The 18,395-nt window shown below is 42.8% G+C and overlaps 4 protein-coding genes and 1 gene segment (V, D, J or C); 4 read left to right on the top strand and 1 right to left on the bottom strand.

Moving 5' to 3' along the window:
- The window catches only part of sez6l2 (seizure related 6 homolog (mouse)-like 2), a 118,823-nt gene that overhangs the window by 46,695 nt on the left and 53,733 nt on the right, over positions 1–18,395 (bottom strand). The window lies entirely within an intron of this gene.
- On the top strand, positions 257–1,976 carry LOC128751375 (uncharacterized). Its single transcript, XM_053852339.1, has 3 exons — positions 257–299; positions 369–818; positions 1,657–1,976. The coding sequence occupies exons 1-3, from the start codon at positions 257–259 to the stop codon at positions 1,974–1,976; spliced, it is 813 nt and encodes a 270-aa protein (XP_053708314.1).
- On the top strand, positions 3,805–11,363 carry LOC128751374 (immunoglobulin heavy variable 4-38-2-like). The segment is given in 3 exon segments: positions 3,805–3,859; positions 3,929–4,224; positions 11,298–11,363. Coding segments are annotated over 3 exon segments (405 nt in total).
- On the top strand, positions 11,918–13,289 carry LOC128751373 (general transcription factor II-I repeat domain-containing protein 2A-like). The gene is given in 2 exon segments (XM_053852338.1): positions 11,918–12,675; positions 12,677–13,289. Coding segments are annotated over 2 exon segments (1,371 nt in total).
- LOC128751371 (uncharacterized) lies at positions 15,453–17,172 on the top strand. Its single transcript, XM_053852337.1, has 3 exons — positions 15,453–15,495; positions 15,565–16,014; positions 16,853–17,172. Exons 1-3 carry the CDS (start codon positions 15,453–15,455, stop codon positions 17,170–17,172), a joined length of 813 nt encoding a protein of 270 aa, XP_053708312.1.

Here is an 18,395-nt window from a genome sequence, read left to right as displayed (position 1 = left end):
AGGTATATGACATCATCACAACAAAAATCACACCAGACATTCTCTCCCAATGGAGTAAAACTAACTCGCGGAATTTGAATTAATTTATGTGACAAGACAAAACAAAGAGGCTTGGAGAAACTCGTGCACATCTTCCTTCACCGTCTGTCTAAATCACTTCATTTGCTGCTGTTCACTTTCATGCAAATGAAGCTGCTATAAAAGGTGGGGGTCATGTTGTGGAGGCAGCAGAAGCTCTCATCAGATCACCTTCACCATGTTCTCTGTTGCTCTGCTGCTGCTGTTTACAGCTGGATCCTGTGAGTCTCTTTGAGAAACAACAGTCTCTCTGATATTCTGACTCCATAACCAACATGTTTCCTCCACAGGGGTCCAGTGTCAGCAGCTCACCCAGCCTCCCTCTGTGAACCTACAGCCGGGTCAGCGTCTGACCATCACCTGTCAGGTCTCCTATTCTGTTAGTAGCTGGTGGACAGGCTGGATCAGACAGCCTGCTGCAGGAACACTGGAGTGGATCGGGGAGAATGCAGGTTCAAGCTCTAACTACAAAGAGTCACTGAAGAGCAAATTTCGCATTAGTTCAGATTCCTCCAACAACAGAGTGACTCTGACCGGAGAGAACATGCAGCCTGGAGACTCGGCCGTCTATTACTGTGCCAGAGACCCACAACAACACAAAACACCAGCAGACCTGAACAAAAACCCACAAACCACCAGAGGGGGAGTCACAGACCAGCAGCCACTGTCAAACATCTCCACTCTCATTCACCAAAAACTTGTTCACAACAATAATAATCCCAGAGTCAGAAGCTCCATGAGTCTTTCTCTTGTGATGTTCATGATGGATTCAAAATGTCAGAGAAAGAAAAGAGAGAAGCTTCAGTCAGCTCATATGTTGACTTCTTGTTGGAATCTTTCTTCAGCAGGACACACAGATGAAGCTGTTTCATCAATCAAACTTTTACAGTCATATTTAAAGGTGTCAGCTTCATGGAACCAACAATCCAAAGTCATCCTCAGAAAACACATCAAAGATCCTAAAACCTCCTCGGCTTGACTGCAGCTAAATATTTTGTTTGTTCAAGGGTTAAATATTACACACGTCTCTGTTGGAGGGAAAAGATAGATCCATTACAGACAATAGTTACAACAGCAACCAAACAATAACTTCGTCTCTATAACTTTGTCGGCAAATAAAATTGATAAACTGGATCATGAATTTCATGACATGAAGTCCTTGAATAAAGATACACTGAAGAAGTGAAACTGAACAAACATGTCATGTTACAAGTTCAATAAAATAAATGATAAACTGAGTGCAAAATGAAAATGAAATGGAAAAAATGAATGTGAAAGACAAAGACCTGATTCCATGGCTGTGGATGAGAGGCGGAGTCGTCCTCACAAACATGGCTGTCATGTGTAAATATGTCTCTATTTCCCTGTAGAGGGAGGGCTATGCAAACCTTCTCTGACATAAACTCTGGTTCAGAAATGTGAGCTGGGAATATAGGAGTCCCTGAAACTCATGCGACAGAGAGCAATCATGATCTTCTGCTGGTTCATCTGCTTAGTTAGTTTTCATGGTGAGACTTGATTGAGACAAACACACCTCTGTTTTTCTTGCTTGTTGTTGATGCTGATTATTGATTCCAGGAGTCTGGTCTGAGATCAGACTGGACCAGAGTTCCTCTGAGGTGAAGAGACCTGGAGACACAGTCAAACTCTCCTGTGTCACCTCGGGGTTTGATATGACCAGCACCTATATCCACTGGATAAGACAGAAGCCTGGTGAAGGTCTGGAGTGGATTGGGACGATGAATGCTGGACGTAACTCAGCAGAATATGCCAGCACCTTTGAGGGTCGCTTCATCATGACTGAAAACGTCCCGAGCAGCACACAGTATCTGCAGCTCAACCGTCTGACCACAGAAGACTCTGCAGTTTATTTCTGTGCTCGAGGCCACAGTGTGTAAAAACACAGGACACACTGCACAACAACCTCCACAGCTGCCAGCACTGCAGTGGAGGAACCACTGATCTGGTCATGGTGCAACCTGAGGGCCACATGAGGCGCCTTGACAGCCCCTCAGGAAAACAGAAATAATAAATGAGTTTCCAACACATACATTTGCTTCGTGTGTAGAGAGACATAATGAGACAATAATACAACAGAAACGGACATTTCAGTGATTTAAAGTCCTAGTGTTCGGAAATAATTGGGATCTGGACGCTTCTGAACAACATCATTGTTGAACCATGCTTGAAAACTATGAAGGCTGAACAATATCTGCATTTACTGACAAGTCATTTAATTCCCCAAATTACATAATCCAAATGCAACTGAAACAAGGGCGGAACACACAGGAACATACATCAACATAACGTCAACCTGGAAAACTGCTCATGTGTTCAAAGGTTTTCCATTAAATTGTATTATTACACATATTAAGAGAGATTTCTGAGCTTCAAGTTCGACTTTAACAACTGCATACATTGTGGTCCACACAAATATTAATTCATATGCCCCATAACATTAGCAAAAAGCTATAAAATACCAATTATTTATGTAAGCTCATTGTCCGTTATCTGTCCAACACTACAGTAATCAGTTTTCATTCTGCAGACGAAATATTTTTGCTTTTATATTTGCACAGTGAAGAATGTTGAATTAAACAGTTTTTAAATCTATTCAGGCTCAGTTTCCAGCTCATAGTTCACAGAGGATGGACATTTATTTTCCCATGGGAAAAGAAATTCAACTAAAAAGACAAATGATTGACAGCTAAAATATTAATTCCTGATGTTTTAAGATTACAAAAGTGAAACAGAAGCAATGTGAACAAAACCAAACAGAAACCAGGGGTGGCACCATCGTGTGCTCTTTATTGGCTCAGGTTTTTGTGTGGACAGCTACCACTGTGTATACATGGGCCACAGTGATACATGCTCGTACAAAAACCTGCTGTGGTAGAGCTGCAGCTGTTCACAGCTTCGAGGGACGGCCAGAGTTGAGGACATGTGATACTTGACTGAGACGACTGTGTTGGGAGTATAAATAACACAAAATACAAAAATGAGAGTTGCATTAAAACCAAAATAAAGATAAGTGACACTCTTTCCTGAACTGCTTTGGATTGCAAGAAAAAGCTCAAACTCACAGTATTTGTTTCTTGTAAAACAATTGTTTCATTTCACATTACAACAGTTTTAGAAAAAAAAATATTTGAAAAGAAATTACCATTTATGAACTATATTTTACAGTGTGTGAAAATGTAAGTGATATTTTGGTGTAAGCTGAGACTGAACAGAGAAGAGAAACAAATAAACATCAACATCATTAATTTGTTAAAAACAAAACAAAATAATTTCCAGAAACATTTGAATGTGATTTTGTGCTTTGAATTATTTTGAATGAATGACTATAAAACAGAGTTCCGTCTGTTACTCTGTCACAGTTTATTTCAAGAACAAGAAAGTGTCTTCTTGAGTGTTTGGATGTCAACTGCTGCTGTGCTGCGCAGGACCAGTTCCTTCTCACTCAAGTGTTCGGTCAGTTCATCTGACCAATCGGCCTGAATCTCATTCAAAGCGCTAATGTCGGCATTTTCTCAACAGACCTCACGGCCAAAAAGTTACTCAATATAGCATCAGTGAAATCTAATCAGGCTACGATCAGTCGAATCTTGAAAAACACTTCCAAGTCCTTATTTGAATGAATGGACTCTTGACTAGTCATGATGCAAATGAAGCTGCTATAAAAGGTGGGGGTCATGTTGTGGAGGCAGCAGAAGCTCTCATCAGATCACCTTCACCATGTTCTCTGTTGCTCTGCTGCTGCTGTTTACAGCTGGATCCTGTGAGTCTCTTTGAGAAACAACAGTCTGTCTGATATTCTGACTCCATAACCAACATGTTTCCTCCACAGGGGTCCAGTGTGAGCAGCTCACCCAGCCTCCCTCTGTGAACCTACAGCCGGGTCAGCATCTGACCATCACCTGTCAGGTCTCCTATTCTGTTAGTAGCTATTGGACAGGCTGGATCAGACAGCCTGCTGCAGGAACACTGGAGTGGATCGGACATAAATATACGTCAAGCACTTACTACAAAGAGTCACTGAAAAGCAAATTCAGAATTGATGATGATTCCTCCAACAACAGAGTGACTCTGACCGGAGAGAACATGCAGCCTGGAGACTCGGCCGTCTATTACTGTGCCAGATTAGCACAACAACACAAAACATCAGCAGACCTGAACAAAAACCCACAAACCACCAGAGGGGGAGTCACAGACCAGCAGCCACTGTCAAACATCTCCACTCTCATTCACCAACAACTTGTTCACACCAATAATAATCACATGGTCAGAAGCTCCATGAGTGTTTCTCATGTGATGTTCATGGTGGATTCAAAATGTCAGAGAAAGAAAAGACGCTTCAGTCAGCTCATATGTTGACTTCTTGTTGGAATCTTTCTTCAGCAGGACACACAGATGAAGCTGCCTCATAAATCAAACAGTTCCAGTGACATTTAAAGGTGTCGGCCTCATGGAACCAACAATCCAAAGTCATCCTCAGAAAACAAAGATCCTCAAACCTCCTCACCTTGACTGCAGCGGAATATTTTGTTTGCTCAAGGGTTAAATATTACACACGTCTCTGTTGGAGGGAAAAGACAGATCCATTACATACACTAGTTACAACAGCAGCCAAACTATTGGATTAAATCGTCTCTATAATGGATAAACTTGACCATGATTCTCATGTGAAAGTGAATAATCATGTCAAGTTACAAGTTCAGTAAAATAATTGCTCAAATGCATTCCAACTGTTTAACTGAGTGCAAAAAAACTGAAAATGAAACGGAATCATCAAAGTTGAATTAGATACACAAAGACCTGATTCCTGGGCTGTTCCTCACCATCACACTGTTGCCAAACATCGACTCCAAACTCCTGCTGGATGTTCAATAAAAGCCTTTTACATCTCATAACTTTGCTACTTGTGATGGAGACCAGCTGAATGAAACCATTCAGGTTTGTGTCACTGTCAGACTGAAGTTCTCTGTTGATATCTATTTTTAAAAAGTTAATTCATTGAAACAAGGACGGAGCACACAGGAACATACATTGACATAACGTCAAGCTGGAAAACTGCTCTTGTGCGTACATTGTGCTTCACACAAATATGAATTCATTTGTCCCATAAAAATACCAAAAAGCTATAAAATACCAATTATGTATGTGAGTTCACTGTCAGCTACTTGTACAACACTCTACACTAATCACTTTTTTTCACTTGCAGACTAAACATTTTTGCTTTTATATTTGCACAGTAAAGACTGTTGAATTAAACACTTTTTAAATCTATTCAGGCTCAGTTTCGTTCATGGAGGATGGACATTTAGTTTCTAATGGGAAAAGTAATTCAAATCCAAAGACAAATTATTGACAGCTAAAATATAAATTCCTGATGTTTTAAGATTATAAAATTAAAAGAGAAGCAATGTTAACAAAACCAAACAGAAACCAGGGGTGGCACCATTGTGTGCTCTATATTGGTTTTTGTGTGGACAGCTACCACTGTGTATACATGGGTGGATGGGTGGGCCACAGTGATACATGCTCGTACAAAAACCTGCTGTGGTTGAGCTGCAGCTGCTCACAGCTCCGAGGGACGGCCAGAGTTGAGGACATGTGATACTTGACTGAGACGACTGTGCTGGGAGTATAAATAACACAAAATAGAAAAATGACAGCTGCTTTAAAACCAAACTAAAACGGACTGTGTTTGTGTCTCATAAACAATAGTTTAATTTCACAGTACACTGTAAAAAAGTAAGTAGAAATTACAGTCAAAAACAGTCAAATCACAACAGTCGAAGGCCATAAAATGTAAAACTGTATATGAATGTAGAAAATACAAGAAAGTACTGGAAATCAATTAACTTTACATGACTTTAATTCTTATGGTTGTATTCAGTAGTAAACAAAGATTTTTTTTTTTGAAAATGAAAAAATACCGTTAAAAAAACAATATAAAACTGTAACATTCTGCAAAGTTAAAGGCTACCAGGAGGAAACAAACAGGCACTTGCAGTAGTGTTAGCTTTTTAAATTAAGATTTAAAATAAATTAAAACAACGTATAGGCCTGCAGAAGGTTCCAAGCTATCCATTTTAGTTTGTAGAAGAAGAAAAAAAAACGGTTGAATGATTGAATTCAAACATCAAATTGCTTCAAGTAGCATCTAAACTCATTTTAAAAGCATCTTGAAACATTACGTTTTATTTCTTATGATCTTTTGGTTTGACATTAACAACGCGCTTTATTGAAATTGACCAATCAGCGAACAGTATCGGACTCCCACTCCTTTAACCAGAGACCGTGAATGTCAAGTTACCACGTTCGTTGTTAACTTTGCCTCCAACAACCTCCGGACTGGTGGAAGAGAGGAGCTTCATCAGTGGTCAGGATTTTTGGAGTTTGCCACAGCCAGAAACTGAACCTCTCCTCAGTTTCCTTGCTAAGTAGCATTCATCAAAAAAGTTCATCCCATGGCGAGAGTGGCACTGCAGACAGCTAGCATGAAAACGGTGCTAATAACCCCATAGCTTTACGGCTAACTTACTAAACTTATACATGTTTAGATGTGTTTGGGAGGACAGTGTATTGGAACTGGTTTGACTGTTTTTGGAAGCGGCGGGCTAAAGCAGGATCGGTCGACAGTGTGCTGAAATAAGCTTCTGGTTAGCCTAGCGAATCGCTCGTGTTTGCTGCACATTGTTACCGTCGTAAATTTTACCAGCAAAGAAAATCCATTGTTACCGTCGTAAATTTTACCAGCAAAGAAAAAGCATTGTTAACGTCGTAAATTTTACCAGCAAAGAAAATGCATTGTTAACGTCGTAAATTTTAATTCACCTTCACCTTCACCTTCACCTTCACCTTCTTCTGCCGCTTATCCGGGGTCGGGTCGCGGAGGCAGCATTCGGAGCAAGGAAGCCCAAACTTCCCGGTCCGCACAAACCTCCTCCAGCTCCTCCCGGGGGATCCCAAGGCGTTCCCAGGCCAGACCGGAGACATAATCTCTCCAGCGAGTCCTGGGTCTTCCCCGGGGTCTCCTCCCGGTAGGACATGCCCGGAACACCTCCCCAGGGAGGCGTCCAGGGGGCATCCGGATCAGATGCCCGAGCCACCTCAGCTGGCTCCTCTCGATGTGGAGGAGCAGCGGCTCCACCCCGAGCTCCTCCCGGATGACCGAACTCCTCACCCTATAATCTCTAAGGGTGCGCCCAGCCACCCTGCGGAGGAAACTCATCTCAGCCGCTTGTATCCGCGATCTCATCCTTTCGGTCACTACCCAAAGCTCGTGACCATAGGTGAGGGTGGGAACGTAGATCGATCGGTAAATCGAGAGCTTCGTCTTGTGACTCAGCTCTCTCTTCACCACGACGGTCCGATACAGCGACCGCATCACTGCTGCCGCTGCACCAACCCGTCTATCAATCTCACGCTCCCTTTTTCCCTCACTTGAGAACAAGACCCCGAGATACTTAAACTCCGCCACTTGAGGCAAGAACTCTCCACCAACCTGGAGAGAGCAAACCACCGTGTTCCGGTCGAGAACCATGGCCTCAGACTTGGAGGTACTGATCCTCATCCCGGCCGCTTCACACTCGGCTGCAAACCGACCCAGTGCATGCTGAAGGTCCCGGTCCGATGAGGCCAGCAGAACAACATCGTCCGCAAATAGCAGAGATGAAATTCCGTGGTCCCCGAACCGGATCCCCTCCGACCCCTGGCTACGCCTAGAAATTCTGTCCATAAAAGTGATGAACAGAACCGGTGACAAAGGGCAGCCCTGGCGGAGACCAACATGCACCGGGAACAGGTCTGATTTCCTGCCGGCAATGCGAACCATGCTCCTGCTCCGGAGCATGGTTCGCATTGCATCAGGTTCAGATCGGCCTACCCGATCTGAACCTGAGCGGTGTTCTATTACTGGACTTCTGTGCCACCCACAGTTTGTCCATAACGAACACCATGTTTGAGCACAAGGGTGTCCATAAGTGCTCATGGCACCAGGACACCCTTGGCCGGAGGTCTATGATAGACTTTGTGATCGTGTCATCTGACCTTCGGCCACGTGTCTCGGACACTCGGGTGAAGAGAGGGGCAGAGCTGTCAACCGATCACCACCTGGTGGTGAGTGCGATCCGCTGGCAGGGGAGGAAGCCGGTCAGACCGGGCAGGCCCAAACGTATTGTGAGGGTCTGCTGGGAACGCCTGGCGGAACCCACTGTCAGTGGGGTCTTTAACTCCCACCTTCGGGAGAGTTTCTCCCAGATCCCGAGGGAGGTAGGTGACATGGAGTCTGAGTGGGCCATGTTCTCCTCCTCCATTGTCAGTGCGGCTGCACGCAGTTGTGGTCGCAAGGTCTCCGGTGCCTGTCGCGGCGGCAATCCCCGAACCCGGTGGTGGACACCGAAAGTAAGGGATGCCGTCAGGCTGAAGAAGGAGTCCTATCGGGTCTTGATGGCCTGTGGGACTCCTGAGGCAGCTGACGTGTACCGGCAGGCCAGGCGTGCCGCTTCCCGTGCAGTCTTGGAGGCAAAAACTCGGGTCTGGGAGGAGTTCGGAGAGGCCATGGAGGAGGACTATTGGTCGGCCTCGAAGAAATTCTGGCAAACCGTCCGTCGCCTCAGGAGGGGGAAACAGTGCCTCACCAGTGCTGTTTACAGCGAGGGTGGGAGACTGCTGACCTCGACTGGTGATGTTGTCGGGCGGTGGAAAGAATACTTCGAGGGTCTCCTCAATCCCGTCGTCACGTCTTCCACTCAGGAAGCGGGGACTGAGGACTCGGACGGCTCTCTCATCACCCGGGCCGAAGTCACCGAGGTTGTTCGTAAGCTCCTCGGTGGTAGGGCCCCGGGAGTGGATGAGATCCGTCCGGAGTATCTGAAATCCCTGGATGTTGTAGGGCTGTCGTGGCTGACACGTCTCTGCAACATCGCGTGGCAGTCGAGGTCAGTGCCTCTGGATTGGCAGACCGGGGTGGTGGTCCCCCTGTTTAAGAAGGGGGACCGGAGGGTGTGTTCCAACTATAGGGGGATCACACTCCTCAGCCTCCCTGGAAAGGTCTATTCCAGGGTACTAGAGAGGAGACTTCGGCCAATAGTCGAACCTCAGATCCAGGAGGAACAGTGTGGTTTTCGTCCCGGTCGTGGAACACTGTAAATTTTAATAGCTAAGAAAATGTATTCTTGCAACGTATGTGGGGAAAACGTTCAGTCTGTAAAAACATATGTTTTGCATTGCAAATTGCGTCGCAATGAACCAATAATTGTAAGTTGTAAGTTGTAATCATGTATTTTCAAGCTATACAGCTTTAAAGTCGCACTTCTATCGCCACCACAACAGCACGCTATCCGTTAACGTTTTTCAGGATGTGATGAAAACGCCATTAAAATGCACCGTTTCACTTTGTGACCATGAGTGTGAGGGAACCAGCTGATTGCTCACTTAAAAGAACACATCACGGAAGGGCGTCAGGTAGCTTGTCCAGTGAGAGGATGCAAAAGTGTTTTCACTGGTAAATCGTCTTTTACCTCTCACATGTCCAGAAAGCAAAAGACATTGGTCAGAAAATGTGAGTGGTGCTTCAGTCCACTATACACAATGTGACAGTCTAACTGCTTCAGTAGAGGAACCTGCTAGTTTTTCCGATATAGTGGAAACTCTAGGGGATGGGTCTAATTTCAGTGACCTGTATCTAAGAAATATATGTATGTTTTACATGAAACTACAGGGACAGCAACTTCTTCCAGTGTCTACCATTCAAAACATTGTTGAAGAAATACAGAATATCTATGAGTTGGGACAGACCTATACTTTGAATCGCCTAGACTTGCTTCTAAAAGATATTTCAATTTCAGATGCTGACATTGTAACAATCAGTGAAACCATGAAACAATCAGACCTATTTACAGCTTGCCACACAGGGCCTATGAGAACTGCATACTCACGAACTCGGTGCTTTAAAGATATGTTTAAATATGTGGATCCCCAAAGAATTGTGTTGGGCAGAGATGAGAACAGGACAGAGAGGCCTGCCTATTATATTCCTGTATAGGTATGCAGGTGTCAGGTTTTTGGCAGAGCCTTATGCCAGTGGATCATATTAATGTTTCTAAAACAGATGTTCTTGCTGACAGTTGTGATAGTAAAGTGTTTGTGTCAAACACATTTTTTCAGGAAAACCCAAGTTGTCTGAAGCTGGTGATATACCAGGATGCATTCGAAGTATGCATCCCAGTTCAGAAAAGACCTCAACATTTGATCGTACCCCCCCCATGTACGATCAAATGTTGATGTCTTTTCTGAACTGCTTGCTGATCTAAAAGAACTGGAGGATAATGGGATAACAGTGGGAGACAAACTTGTTGTAAAGGGAGCTCTCTACTGCATTGTTGGGGACAACCTAGGTTCTTCACACCATTGGTGGTTGATACAGAAATGTTTAGTTCATCTGAGTACTTCTGCAGATATTGTATAATTTCTCGAACTGAATTTCAGGGTGCTGATCCTAACATCTGTGGACTGGAGCGGACTCCAGAAACATACAGATCTGCCATTGAACAGCTTGAGACAGAGGAAGCTCCACAAGTACAAGGGATGAAGTTTAGGTCAGTATTTAATACTCTTGACATTTCTTCACCTGGCATGCCCCCCTGTCTTGGTCTTGACATATTTGAGGGTGTCCTCTCATATGATGTTGTCCTTTACCTCAAATACTTCATCAAAAGGAAGAGATGGTTCACGTACACAATTTTGAACAGGCGAATCAAGCAGTTCAAGTGCAAAGCAACAGATGCTGGCTCCAAACCTTGTGAGGTAAATCTTTTTACTCTTTTTTTTTTTAATTGGTGAAAAAGTGCAGGAGCCCCAAGAGGATGTATGGCAGTTGATTTTGCAGCTTAAGGACATTGTTGACCTGATTTGTGCTCAGCAAATTTCCAAGGCTCAGGCCGCTTACCTTGAAGTTCTTATCCAAGAATGTTTGGAAACCAGGAAGATTCTATTTCCAGACATCAATTTGAGACCCAAACACCATTATTTGCGCCATTATCAAGGACTGATCCTGAAATTTGGCCCACTGGTTAGGTTATGGACTATGCGTTTCGAGAGCAAACATAGTTACTTCAAAAGATGCACAAGGCAGCCAAAGAATTTCAAAAACCTGTGTTTGACTCTGTCAGAGGGGCATCAGATGTTTCATGCCTTTCCTTCTACTGCAGACCTGGGCAAATTACGGCCCGCGGGCCACATCCGGCCCTTTGTACGTCCCTGTCCGGCCCGCGTAAGACCAATCATAAACACCATAAATTAAACAATTTTTTTAAAACTTTTATTTTGAAATTTTATTTTGACTACATATACACGTCGTAGACGTAGCGCCTTCACGCGCGTATACACCTGAGTGAGTGAAGGTGATACTGTTCGCCAGGGTACCCTCAAGATGTCGGCACACCCCAAGAAAAGAAAAGTTGATAACGAATGCCGTATTTTCAACAAGACATGGACTGCCAAATATTTCTTTACAGAAATTAAAGGTAAAGCAGTGTGCTTAGTCTGTGGTACACAGGTTGCTGTGTTTAAAGAATATAATTTGAATCGCCACTACACGACCAAGCATGAAGATAAATACAGAAACCTGTCTGGTGAAGAGCGTGCAAGGGAGTCTGATGCATTGCTTGCAAAACTACAAACCCAACAAGGATTTTACACTAAACTTCACACTTCCAGAGATGCAGCCGTCAGGACAAGTTATGTAATTTCTCATAAAATCGCCAGAAAAAGTAAGGCATTTTCCGACGGAGAGTTTATTAAGGAGTGTTTATTGGACTCTGCTGAGCTGATGTGCCCAGAAAAAAAGGGCGCGTTTGAGAACGTTTCACTCTCCCGACGCACTGTAACGAGGCGGATTGAGGACATCGCGGGAAATTTAGAGCTGAAGAAAAGAGCGGCCGACTTTGACTTTTTTTCTCTGGCTTTGGATGAGAGCTGCGATGTACGTGACACCGCCCAGCTGCTCATCTTCTTACGTGGGATAACCGCAGACTTTCAAATCACGGAGGAGTTGGCAGCCATGCAGTCAATAAAAGGGACAACCACAGGTAATGACTTGTTCAGAGAGGTAAATGCATGTATGGACATGTTAGGACTGAAATGGGACAAGCTTGCAGGTGTGACAACAGATGGTTGTCCAAATCTGACCGGGAAAAATGTTGGACTTTTAAAGAGAATGCAGGATAAAGTGACAGAAATGAACCCTGATCAGAAATTGACATTTTTGCATTGTATCATACATCAGGAAGTGTTGTGTAAGACAGTGTTAAAAATGAAACATGTTGTTGATTCTGTCACTAAAATAGTTAACTTCATCAAAGCGAGAGCTTTAAATCACAGACAGTTTGTTGCTTTGTTGGAGGAAAATGAGGCTGAACATGGTGACATAAGCTATCACTGCACTGTTAGGTGGCTCAGCCTTGGCAAAATTCTGAAAAGTGTCTGGGACCTGAGAGACCAGATTCAGGAGTTCTGTGTTCAGAAAGGTCATGACGTCTCAGAACTTTCAGATGAAGACTGGTTGGCAGACCTCGGATTCACTGTGGATGAAACTGCAGAGCAAGGGCCTTTTTGTGCATGAGATGTACAGTGCAGTGAAGGCTTTTATGAGAAAACTGCAGCTTCTCTCAAGCCAAGTGAAGGACAACATTCTGACCCACTTGCCAACACTTAAGGAAGCCAAAAGATCAGGCGATCACCTCCAAAAGTACTCAACCATGTTAGAAACATTGCATGCAGAGTTTTCAAGGCGATTTCAAGATTTCAAAACTCTTGAGAGTGAAATGCACATGGTCTCTTCTCCCTTCAACTGCAGTGTGGATGATGCGCCAAGTGAAGTTCAGATGGAACTCATAGATCTGCAGTCTGACACACTTCTGGCAGATCACTTCAAGTCAGTCTCACTGCTGGATTTTTACTCCTCCCTCAAAGAGGAGAACTTTCCACACCTGAGGAAGCATGCTCAGAGGATCCTAGTCCTCTTTGGATCTACCTATCATTGTGAACAGACATTCTCAGTTATGAAGTTTAACAAATCCAAACATAGATCCTCTATGACTGATGACCACCTCTCAGCTGTCCTTCGCATAGCCACTTCAGACATTCCGCCAGATTTCAATGCCCTTGTTCAAGCCCAGAACAGACTGGATTATTCTCACTGAAGAGGTAACATGAGGTGGAGAACATTACAAGTTATTGTTGGTGGAAATTAACAAGTTAAAAATAAATTGCACTGGTTCAATGATTGTTTTTCTTATTTAACCAATACACCACAATTTCACATAACCTAATATAAATATTTACAGAGTGCTATATTCTTCTGATTATCAGTATCAGCTATTCAAAATATTTAATTTGAGCATTTTACAATGAAAGAAAGTTGGTGGCCCTCTGACACAATTCAGGTTTCTCATGCGGCCCCTGATAAAAATTAATTGCCCACCCCTGCTCTACATTCACTCCTACAAAAGCCTATTTTAAGGCTTGGAATGCATTATTTCTTTTTCCATTCATTGTAATGGGAAAAATCGACTCAGATTTCAAACAAATCGCTTCTCAAACGGCCGTCTGGAACGGACTGTGGTCGAGAACCGAGGTACCACTGTACTTCAGATTTAAACAGTTGGATGATGAGCAGAAAGATGTAACGTATTTTCCGGACTATATGCCGCAACTTTTTTCTCGCTGTCTGAAGGCTAATATGTGGATTTTTACAAGGGATGCTCCAATCGATCGGCCACCGATAATGAAAGGCTGACCTCTGATCAGCATTCACCAATCACTGCCTGTCACTGCCGATCACAAAATCTGATCACATGTGACAGCCGGCGCTCTGATGAAGCACCGCCCGCGGGTCGTGATGCGTCGCTCCTGCTTCCCTCCCTGCCAACTCACCTGGCAATAGCATGTCTAATGTTGAGGTTTTTTTTCAGTCTGTCATGTAAAGTTTGCGTCCTGCAGCACATGCACATTAAAAGGCATCAACGCCACAAATTAAATACAATATTTAAAACACCAGCACTTGACGGAGCACAGAGTTTTCTGGTGCTCATGAAAGTGAAACAGCAGGAACCAGCGGTCTGAGCGAGACATTCGGAACACGAAGCATATTGCCCAAGAAGTAATCATTAATTTCACCGAGCCAGATGACCGGTCTTTCTCAGGTGTTGTTTTAAGACGGAATCAACCGCGACCGAATCTGTTTTGTGTGTGTCAGATGCAGTATTCTTTGACCACCTGAATCTGAAACCTTTGCAGACGTCCAGGGTGGGAACTTTCATAAAAGAGGTTGAAGACAGTTGCTTCCATATGGACCCCTGTGTGTCATATATCGAGATATAGCAGAAACATAATGAGATTAGTTTTTTTTCTCAATAAAAAAACGACCACTGATTCATAAATATATTATTCTACAAAAACAAATCTTATTAGACCCCAAGTTATTTATCAAAGGACTTTACCTAGAAAAACATAAATATGATATGAGCGTGCATTTATCGATCTTAGTATTTTGGTTGCAAAAAAATTTATTTCTGTAATGTGGAAAAATGTGAAAGACCAAAGATAAAGCCGTGGTTGCATATGTTGCTGTCTTGTTTACCATTAGAAAGAATTACATATACACTAAGAGGGGAAAAAATACATTTGAACAAATTTGTAATCCTTTTATATGTTATGTGAAAGATTCACACTTGGAAGTACACATATGAATCGGACTCAAGTGCAGTTCCAGTTTTTTTTTCTTGGTGTAGTTTATTACTTGGTTAAGAGTACAATCTTTTGTTTTTGCTGTTGTTATAGGTTTTTTTTTTGTAAAATTTTATTATTATTCTTTCCCCTTATTAGTGCATGGTAATATTTTGAAAAGATGAATAATTATATTTTATGGATGTTTGAAAAATAGGTATGAAATGTGAATAAGGAGCCATTAAATGACAAATAACTTACCCAATTAATTATATGCAGAAATAAGAAAAATAATAAGGTCAAAATGAAAAACATATCATAGTAGTCTATAATTCATAAATGATTTCAATGGAAACAAATGAGAACACAAACATGCATCACAAGGTATATGACATCATCACAACAAAAATCACACCAGACATTCTCTCCCAATGGAGTAAAACTAACTCGCGGAATTTGAATTAATTTATGTGACAAGACAAAACAAAGAGGCTTGGAGAAACTCGTGCACATCTTCCTTCACCGTCTGTCTAAATCACTTCATTTGCTGCTGTTCACTTTCATGCAAATGAAGCTGCTATAAAAGGTGGGGGTCATGTTGTGGAGGCAGCAGAAGCTCTCATCAGATCACCTTCACCATGTTCTCTGTTGCTCTGCTGCTGCTGTTTACAGCTGGATCCTGTGAGTCTCTTTGAGAAACAACAGTCTCTCTGATATTCTGACTCCATAACCAACATGTTTCCTCCACAGGGGTCCAGTGTCAGCAGCTCACCCAGCCTCCCTCTGTGAACCTACAGCCGGGTCAGCGTCTGACCATCACCTGTCAGGTCTCCTATTCTGTTAGTAGCTGGTGGACAGGCTGGATCAGACAGCCTGCTGCAGGAACACTGGAGTGGATCGGGGAGAATGCAGGTTCAAGCTCTAACTACAAAGAGTCACTGAAGAGCAAATTTCGCATTAGTTCAGATTCCTCCAACAACAGAGTGACTCTGACCGGAGAGAACATGCAGCCTGGAGACTCGGCCGTCTATTACTGTGCCAGAGACCCACAACAACACAAAACACCAGCAGACCTGAACAAAAACCCACAAACCACCAGAGGGGGAGTCACAGACCAGCAGCCACTGTCAAACATCTCCACTCTCATTCACCAAAAACTTGTTCACAACAATAATAATCCCAGAGTCAGAAGCTCCATGAGTCTTTCTCTTGTGATGTTCATGATGGATTCAAAATGTCAGAGAAAGAAAAGAGAGAAGCTTCAGTCAGCTCATATGTTGACTTCTTGTTGGAATCTTTCTTCAGCAGGACACACAGATGAAGCTGTTTCATCAATCAAACTTTTACAGTCATATTTAAAGGTGTCAGCTTCATGGAACCAACAATCCAAAGTCATCCTCAGAAAACACATCAAAGATCCTAAAACCTCCTCGGCTTGACTGCAGCTAAATATTTTGTTTGTTCAAGGGTTAAATATTACACACGTCTCTGTTGGAGGGAAAAGATAGATCCATTACAGACAATAGTTACAACAGCAACCAAACAATAACTTCGTCTCTATAACTTTGTCGGCAAATAAAATTGATAAACTGGATCATGAATTTCATGACATGAAGTCCTTGAATAAAGATACACTGAAGAAGTGAAACTGAACAAACATGTCATGTTACAAGTTCAATAAAATAAATGATAAACTGAGTGCAAAATGAAAATGAAATGGAAAAAATGAATGTGAAAGACAAAGACCTGATTCCATGGCTGTGGATGAGAGGCGGAGTCGTCCTCACAAACATGGCTGTCATGTGTAAATATGTCTCTATTTCCCTGTAGAGGGAGGGCTATGCAAACCTTCTCTGACATAAACTCTGGTTCAGAAATGTGAGCTGGGAATATAGGAGTCCCTGAAACTCATGCGACAGAGAGCAATCATGATCTTCTGCTGGTTCATCTGCTTAGTTAGTTTTCATGGTGAGACTTGATTGAGACAAACACACCTCTGTTTTTCTTGCTTGTTGTTGATGCTGATTATTGATTCCAGGAGTCTGGTCTGAGATCAGACTGGACCAGAGTTCCTCTGAGGTGAAGAGACCTGGAGACACAGTCAAACTCTCCTGTGTCACCTCGGGGTTTGATATGACCAGCTACTACATGAACTGGATAAGACAGAAGCCTGGTGAAGGTCTGGAGTGGATTGGGTGGATGGATGCTGGACGTAACTCAGCAGAATATGCCAGCACCTTTGAGGGTCGCTTCATCATGACTGAAAACGTCCCGAGCAGCACTCAGTATCTGCAGCTCAACCGTCTGACCGCAGAAGACTCTGCAGTTTATTTCTGTGCTCGACGCCACAGTGTGTAAAAACACAGGACACGCTGCACAACAACTGTCACAGCTGCCAGCACTGCAGTGGAGGAACCACTGATCTGGTCATGGTGCAACCTGAGGGCCACATGAGGCCCCTTGACAGCCCCTCAGGAGCACTACAGCAAAACAGAGATAATACATGAGTGTTCAACACATATATTTGCTTTGTGTGTGTGGAGTGACATAATGACGCAATAATACAATAGAAACGGACATTTCAGTGATTTAAAGTCCTCGTGTTCGGAAATAATTGGGATCTGGACACTTCTGAACAACATCATTGTTCAACCATGCTTGAAAACTATGAACGCTGAACAATATCTGCAATTATTAACGAGTCATTTAATCCCCCAAATTACATAATCAAAATGTTACACATGAAAACAGACGTAAATATGAAGTGATATTCATGTGCTACATTAATAATGAACCTGAGCCAACTATCCTTCCTCACTATCACACTTGTCACTGTTGCCAAACATCGACTCCAAACTCCTGCTGGATGTTCAATAACAGCCATTTACATCTCGTAACTTTGCTACTTGTGATGGAGACCAGCTGAATGAAACCATTCAGGTTTGTGTCACTGTCAGACTGAAGTTCTCTGTTGATATCTATTTTTAAAAAGTTAATTCATTGAAACAAGGACGCAGCACACAGGAACATACATCAACATAACGTCAAGCTGGAAAACTGCTCTTGTGTTCAAAGGTTTTTCATTAAATTGTATTATTACACAAACTAAGAGGGATTCCACAGATTCAAGTTTGACTTCAACAACTGCGTACATTGTGGTCCACACAAATATGAATACATCTGTCCCATAAAAATACCAAAAAGCTATAAAATACCAATTATTTATGTCAGTTCACTGTCAGTTACTTGTACAATACTCTTCACTAATCAGTTTTAAATCTGCAGACGAAACATTTTTGCTTTTACATTTGCACAGTAAAGACTGTTGAATTACACTTTTTAAATCTATTCAGGTTCAGTTCACAGCTCATTGTTCACGGAGGACAAACATTTCTTATGGGAAAAGAAATTCAACTATAAAGACAAATGACTGACAGCTAAAATATTAATTCCTGATGCTTTAAGATTATAAAAGTAAAACAGAAGCAATGTGAAGGAAACCAAACAGAAACCAGGGGTGGCACCATTGTGTGCTCTATATTGGCTCAGGTTTTTGTGTGGACAGCTACCACTGTGTATAC

Source organism: Synchiropus splendidus, chromosome 19, assembly GCF_027744825.2.
Source record: "Synchiropus splendidus isolate RoL2022-P1 chromosome 19, RoL_Sspl_1.0, whole genome shotgun sequence".
In the NCBI taxonomy this organism is placed as follows: Eukaryota; Metazoa; Chordata; class Actinopteri; order Syngnathiformes; family Callionymidae; genus Synchiropus; species Synchiropus splendidus.
Note: the sequence above shows the minus strand (reverse complement) of the source record. Positions and strands in the feature narration are given on the sequence as shown.

Bases quoted from the DNA above. Each gene is read 5' to 3' on its own strand.
- LOC128751375 (XM_053852339.1), top strand. From the start codon at position 257: ATGTTCTCTGTTGCTCTGCTGCTGCTGTTTACAGCTGGATCCT. The intron at 300-368 runs GTGAGTCTCTTT...TTTCCTCCACAG, and splicing joins GCTGTTTACAGCTGGATCCT to GGGTCCAGTGTCAGCAGCTC. The intron at 819-1,656 runs GTCTTTCTCTTG...TATTGATTCCAG, and splicing joins CAGAGTCAGAAGCTCCATGA to GAGTCTGGTCTGAGATCAGA.
- LOC128751371 (XM_053852337.1), top strand. From the start codon at position 15,453: ATGTTCTCTGTTGCTCTGCTGCTGCTGTTTACAGCTGGATCCT. The intron at 15,496-15,564 runs GTGAGTCTCTTT...TTTCCTCCACAG, and splicing joins GCTGTTTACAGCTGGATCCT to GGGTCCAGTGTCAGCAGCTC. The intron at 16,015-16,852 runs GTCTTTCTCTTG...TATTGATTCCAG, and splicing joins CAGAGTCAGAAGCTCCATGA to GAGTCTGGTCTGAGATCAGA.